The sequence below is a fragment of the Octopus bimaculoides genome, chromosome 9 (assembly GCF_001194135.2).
Source record: "Octopus bimaculoides isolate UCB-OBI-ISO-001 chromosome 9, ASM119413v2, whole genome shotgun sequence".
Classification (NCBI taxonomy): domain Eukaryota; kingdom Metazoa; phylum Mollusca; class Cephalopoda; order Octopoda; family Octopodidae; genus Octopus; species Octopus bimaculoides.
In genome coordinates, this window is record NC_068989.1 from 41,752,395 (window position 1) to 41,759,660 (window position 7,266).

General features: G+C 35.8%; 1 protein-coding gene across 7 annotated transcripts in view; it reads right to left on the bottom strand.

The window, feature by feature from the left end:
• The window catches only part of LOC106880501 (microtubule-associated serine/threonine-protein kinase 3), a 260,570-nt gene that overhangs the window by 136,460 nt on the left and 116,844 nt on the right, over nt 1–7,266 (bottom strand). For all 7 annotated transcript variants that reach the window (XM_052970660.1, XM_052970661.1, XM_052970659.1 and 4 more), the window contains exon 4: nt 4,009–4,228. In XM_052970660.1, the coding sequence (XP_052826620.1) occupies nt 4,009–4,228 (220 nt within the window). The remainder of the gene's footprint in view (nt 1–4,008; nt 4,229–7,266) is intronic.

The window sequence follows — 7,266 nt, forward strand, 5'->3', positions numbered from 1 at the left end:
ATAGAGGGGACAAACAAGGACAGACAAAGGGATTAAGTCGATTACATTGACCCCAGTGCGTAACTGGTACTTAATTTATCGACCCCGAAAGGATGAAAGGCAAAGTTGACCTCGGCGGAATTTGAACTCAGAACGTTACGGCAGACGAAATACCGCTAAGTATTTCGTCCAGCATGCTAACGTTTCTGCCAGCTCGTTCGTCTTTACATTCTGAGTTCAACTTCTGCTGAAGTCGACTTTGCTTTGCATGCTTTCGGGGTCCATAAAATAAGTACCAGTTGAGTACAGAGGTCAATGTAATTGACTTACCCCCCACTTCCAAAATTACTGGCCTTGCGCAAAATTGGAAACCATCATTATTATTATTATTATTGATAATGAATAAAACACAGATAACAAGCAACAAATAAATAAATAAAATGAAAAGTAATCACTCACAAAGTCAAACTATAATTGTCACATTTGTGAGACATTAAAAAAAATATACATAGATTGCTATTCCATATTAGTATTGGAGAAATAACTGTTCACTCTCACTACCACCCAAATCCCTCCCTACCCCTTCCACCAGCAACTCTTGTGCTTCTGATAGTTTCCCTACCATTACTGTTAGCTTTTTAATGAAACTCAATTTAAAATAACATGATTTGTATATCAACATGGCTGACAGCATTATTATATTATAAAACAATAAGTTGATTATACGAACAAATTATTAAAACAAAAGGGTTTTCAGTTTGTGTGTGTGTGTGTGTGTGTGTGTGTGTGTGTGTGTGTGTGTGTGTGTGTGTGTGTGTGTGTGTGTGTGTGTGTGTGTGTGTGTGTGTGTGTGTGAGTCAGAAAGAGAGATTTTGTTTAAAGTTTCACATCCAACCATCGCTATATCATCAATGATCATTCAAATTTGCTATCTCAGACGTATGAATTTCATAACATTTTCAATGTTCTAAAATATGTGTAGATATACACACATGCATGCACATACACACTTGTACGCATGTATTAGTTGTACTTTGGAAGAGTCATATTGCCAATTAAGATACATGCACTGATTGTATTTCACTTCAAGTCTATTAACTGGCAGCATGAACCTCTCAAACTACAACAATATTTGTTTCAAAACAGGATTTTAGGAAGTCAATCATTTGAAATAGATACAAAAGTTAAATACATGAATAAATTCTGTTCATGTGTGTGTGTGCATGTGTGCTTATGTGAAAGTGTATGCACAAACACACACACACACACATATAAAATAGATTCATGTGAATACACACGTGTGTGTGTGTGTTTGTGTGTGCGCGAGCGTATATCAATTTAAATACACAACCAAAAGTCTCATGCTATTATGATACTTGAACAGGAATATTTATAAAATATTTTATAAATATGCCTGTTCAAGTATCATAATAGCATGAAACTATCAGTAGCACTTTTGGGTATTGTATTTAAACTGATATTTCTCTCTCGCTTGATGGAGTACTTTTTTTTTGCTGATTCTACCTCTATTGGATCTTTAAACTTTGTGTGTGTGTGTGTGTGTGTTTTGGCCGAATGATGCTAATAAACAGTTGTATGAACTGAACACACCTATGCTTTAAAGCAGTGTTTTACAACTATTTTTTGCCTATGGATCCCCTATGGTTCCTATTCTAACTCAGATGGACCCTGATAGCCATTTGATGATTGAAAAATCTTATCATATCTTTATTATTACATATTATATAAGTAATTCTGTGGAGGCACAATGGCCCAGTGGTTAGGGCAGCGGACTCGCAGTCATAGGATTGTGGTTTCGATTCCCAGACCGGGCGTTGTGAGTGTTTATTGAGCGAAAACACCTAAAAGGTCCACGTGGCTCCGGCAGGGGATGGTGAGAACCCTGCTGTACTCTCTCACCACAACTTTCTCTCACTCTTACTTCCTGTTTCTGTTGAAGCCTGTAATTCAAAGGGTCAGCCTTGTCACACTGTGTCACGCTGAATATCCCCGAGAACTACGTTAAAGGGCACACGTGTCTGTGAAGTGCTCAGCCACTTGCACGAGCAGGCTGTTCCATTGATCGGATCAACTGAAACCCTTGACGTCGTAAGCGACGGAGTGTCAACACACATAAGTAATTCTATAAAAAAATTGTTAAAAATATTTTGTGCATTGGAAAGAGTATAACCAGTTTATTGGACATAAATTTTAACAACAAAATTTTATGTGGACCACCAAAGGTAATATGAATTCCAGTTGAGAACCACTGTTTAAGAGAAAAACATCAGGTAAGTATAGAGCATAATATGAATTAATAATTAATGCAAGAACAGGAGTGATGTAATCACTTTCATTAGCTTACAGCTGTTTCTGCAACAAGAACCACTGCACTCAGTTCTGAATGGTATACTACTTATGACAGAAACAGCAGTATGTTAATGAAAGTGTTTATGTAACTCCTGTCCTTTTGTCATTCAATTGATATATGTAAACACACACATACACACAGGTATGAGTGCGTGGTTAAGAAGTTTCTTTCTCAACCACTTGGGTAAATAGCTCTAGGCTGACCAAAGCCTTAGAAAAGTATTTGGTAGAGAGAAAAAGAAATCTGCCATATTGCTATGCGCACGTGTGTGTGTGTGTGTGTGCACATGCATGCAGATGTGTGTCTCTGCATGTTTGTTTACAATTGCTGCTTGCTTATTCAAATGTCACGATGTTCATGTGATATTCTGTTGGTATTTTTTCCTTTCAATAAGTTGCTTGCTTGGTTCATGCTTTCAAACATGTGCAGAATAAGAGATGCCTTACTTCAAAAACCAGTAAGGGTTAGGGACAGGAAGGGCATCCAGCATTCAAAAACAGACAAAGAGAACAAGCAAAAATATATACATGCACACACATACATGTGTGTGTGCATGTATATGTATATGTATATATATATATATATATATATATATATATATATATACATACATATATTTACATGTACATACATATGTACATTTATATATATATATATATACATATATATATATATGAAATACATATATATGTAAGATTTAATCATGTGTAGGCATACATACATACACACATACATAAATTTATTCCTGCGTATTTATACACATACAGATACAGAACTGTGTCAACAGTCAGCAACACAATTCATAGCAGACATTGTTTTGAAACTCCTACTCATATGTACTTTAAGTTCTATGTACAACTGTGTGTGTGTGTGTTTGTGTGTGCGTGCGTGCGTGCGTGTGCACTTCATGTTTTATCTTAACTTTTACTTGTTTCAGTCATTAGACTGCAGCCATGCTGGGGCACTGCTTTGAAAACATTTTAGTCAAATGATTCGACCCCAGTACTTACATGCTTTTGAGCTTGGTGCTTATTCTGTCACTCTCTTTTGCTGAACCGCTAAAGTTATGGGGACACAAACACAACAACAATGGTTATCAATCAATGGTAAGGGACAAACACATATGGCTTCTTTCAGTTTCCATCTACCAAATCCACTCACATGACTTTGGTTGGTCTGAGGCTATAGTAGAAGACACCTGCCCAAGGTGCAGCATGGTGGGACTGAACTTGGAACCATATAGTTGGGAAGCAAGCTTCTTACCACACAGCCATGCATGGACTATATGTATAATGTCCTTGCAAACTTTTCTTCTTATTTTTTGATAATGAGGGAAAGCAGTCCTCATAACTCTTACATAGGGCGGAGCATAGGCATTATTCTCAAACCAAAGTGGCAGGTGATGATATTAAAATGATGAAAGATTAAGCCTATTATTCAATTAAGCCCTAGCAGGATTTGAACTTAGAACACAAAAAGTAGAAATAAATACTGTGAAACATCTGGCCGGACATTCTTATGGTTCTGCCAATCCACTGTTCTGGATTAGCAATATCTTATTCACCCCAAAAAGCCAACAAAACCGTGAGATACACAGCTGATTCCAAGATAATGACAAAGGAAAAGAAATATAATTTTTAAGATAAATGTTTACTTACTGCTTAAGTGACTCCCTGGTAGACAAGGATGACTGCCTGAACTACAAGTGGGAGTGAGAGGGGTTCCGTCTCTGCCTTTCTGACGTGTCTCTTCAGACAGAGTCCGCTGTAACCTTCGATAGCCATAGTGTAGAGCCAACGGGAGATCTTCCCGTGACTTCCTTTGAAGTGTCGATGGAGAGGGCAGTGGTGACTGTGAAGAGGGGGTACCATAATCTGACTGGAAAATAAATAGATAAAGGAGATTAAAGAGGCTAATTCCAATAACATGGATTACTGGTTCAAAACACAACAGGGAAAGAAAAATTGTGAAATTAAAGTATATAACCACAAGTTTGATAAACAACTACAAATATAATTATTAACTCTAGATATAATAAACAGATTCAATTATCTGCTCTTACATAATTACAGATATCTATCAATAGGTGAATACCCATATTGATTTTCATTTCTTTTCAATACATCAGGTATTTATTGCCAAAGTTAAGTAAATCAAGACAATGCACAATGTCTGTCTATCACAGCTAGCATTCCCATATCATTTGGTACCTTGATTCCAAGCTAGCAGAACAGAGACAATAGAAAATAGGGTATTCAAACCAAAAACAATGAAACACCTGGAGCCAATTTGAACTCATGACCTATGGATTAGAGGTCATCTATGCAATAATTCAATAATTACAGGAATATAGTGACACCAACCAATTCAATAAAACACACTCTTTCTCTACGAGAAGTGGGAATGGTCTTAGATGAAAGGCTCTTTAGATAACAAAGGGTAAATTTGAAATGTTACTGAAATCACAATGAAAGGCTAATTAAATGCTAATTAACAGATATTGATACAAACTGGTTAATGTGTAAAATCATTCACATGGTTCTTCCTTTCCATTGAAATTTGATTTCCATTTTGAAATCCTTAAATATTTATCAAATGGCTTTATATTCACACACACACACACACAAATAGAGTTACCAAGGTACTTGCATGCACACACACCAAACCACCAGTGTACACACACACACACACAACTGACACTACAATCACAGGCACATGCAATTCACTCACACACATGCACACAGAGCCACCAAGATACATACACACATCCTCTCTAACTCACACACCAACCCTCATAAACACACACAAGCGACACATAAATTACCATCAACACACACACACACATACAGTAGACATAAGCCCAGACAGGTCCTCACCAGCACTACCAGCCCCCTCCAGCAAACTATTGTATTACAATACAATCACACATTACAGTGACTTCTAGATCTGTGAACAACATTATATTGGACAACTTCTGAATTTACTAACAGCAACAACATCTAATTATTTAAAATATTGTTGTTGGTCTCTTTTTCTTTCCTTGTACTTTATATTTCAGTGGTGTTTAACAACACCAACAGAAATTGTTTTCTAATTTAGGCACAAGGACAGCAATCCTGAGGAGGTGGAGGAGGCAACCAGATTACATTGAATCCAGTACTGGACTGGTACTTTATTATCTTAATCACTCCTCTGAAAGAATGAAAAGCAAATAGGCAAATTTGATCCCGATAATACCACAAGGCATTTTGCCATACAACGTTGTAACAAATCAGTTAGCTCACCATCAAATTGATAATATATATAATTGCTTCAAATTTTAGCACAAGGCTGGCAATTATTGAAGAGGAAGGGGGTTAGTTAATTACATCAACCCCAGTGCACAACTGGTACTTATTGTATCAAGCCCAAATAGATGAAAAGCAAAGCTGACTTTGGCAGGATTTAAACTCAGCATGTAAAGAGCTAGGATAAATGCCACTCAGCATTTCTTCATCTGATGTGCTAACGGTTCTGCCAGCTCACAGTCTTAACAATAATTCTTCTACTATAGGAAGAGAGCCTTAAATTTGGGAAGCAGAAGATTAATCGATTATATTGACCTCAAAAGGGTGAAAGGCAAAAATTGATCTTGGTGGAATTTGAACTCAGAATATAAAGCTGAAAGAAAGGTCATTAAACATTTTATCTGGTATGGTGCCACATAAAAGCACCAGCACTGGTGCATCTAACCCATGCCAACATGAAAAAAAGGGTGTTAAATGATGATGAAAATGATGATAAATAGATATTAATAATAAATAAAAGATGAGCCACAAGATATGAAGGAATTGTTTCTTAGTTTATTTGTATACAAGTACAAAAGTCTCCAAAAAGAAAAAAATGAAATGAAACATTGCTCAACTTCTTGCATCTCTAGATATATACATAGATGTGAGGATGCAAAAAAGGTTAAGCATGATTTCATTTCATTTCCTTGGGGAAATTCAAAGACTTTTTAAAGCTGTATATAAATAAACTAAGAAATAATACCATCACCAATTCTTTATTATTATTATTATTATTATTATTAACATACTATTCTGTATAGTACCAGAAATTTTATTCCTCCCAAGTGTGTGTGTTTACACATACCTGTGTATACACACACACACTCACAAGGGAGTGCTGAAAAGTTCCTGGCTTTAAGGGTATCACGAAAGGCCTGGTAGGAGGTCCAGCTTTTCGGGTTCTTTTATAGGATTTAAAAAAACTGAAGGACTGCTGCATGAGTGTGTAAATGTAAAAGGGAAATATGTTGAAAAAAATCATAATTAACTCCCCCTGCTTTTTCTTTTACTCAAAGCCAGGAACTTTTCAGCACCCCTTGCATATAATATGGATGTTAAATGATATTGATGATGATAATATCTATCTATCTATCTACCTAGTCTAAAAATCCATAAGCCAGAAAAAAAATGCGTTTACATATTTGTCAATAGACTGGGTATATTACTCAAAGATATTGAAAATCCATTTCAGCTGATCTTACCAATCACTTTTGCCCTGGATATTAAATAACTGGGTATTAGATAAAAGCATGCCATACTTTTCCTATACTTGCCATATCTGAAATTGATATTACTTAACCATGCTCTGATCTGATACTCAGTTATTTGATATCCAGTGCAAAACCGATTAGTAAGATCAGGTGAAATAGATCTGTAAAACTGTATATTTTGGCTATTGATTAATGTGTGTAATAATTTCATGTGCTGTTCAACAAAAGATTTTTAAATACCAAGTATTAAAAATAAAAGTGTTTGGTCCTGAAAAATAGCATAAACTGCTACTTGTAAATCATTCTGGTAACCATAGAGATAATAATGTTTTGTAAGAAAGCACAAAGTAGTAAACATTTGTGTGTGTGTGTGTGC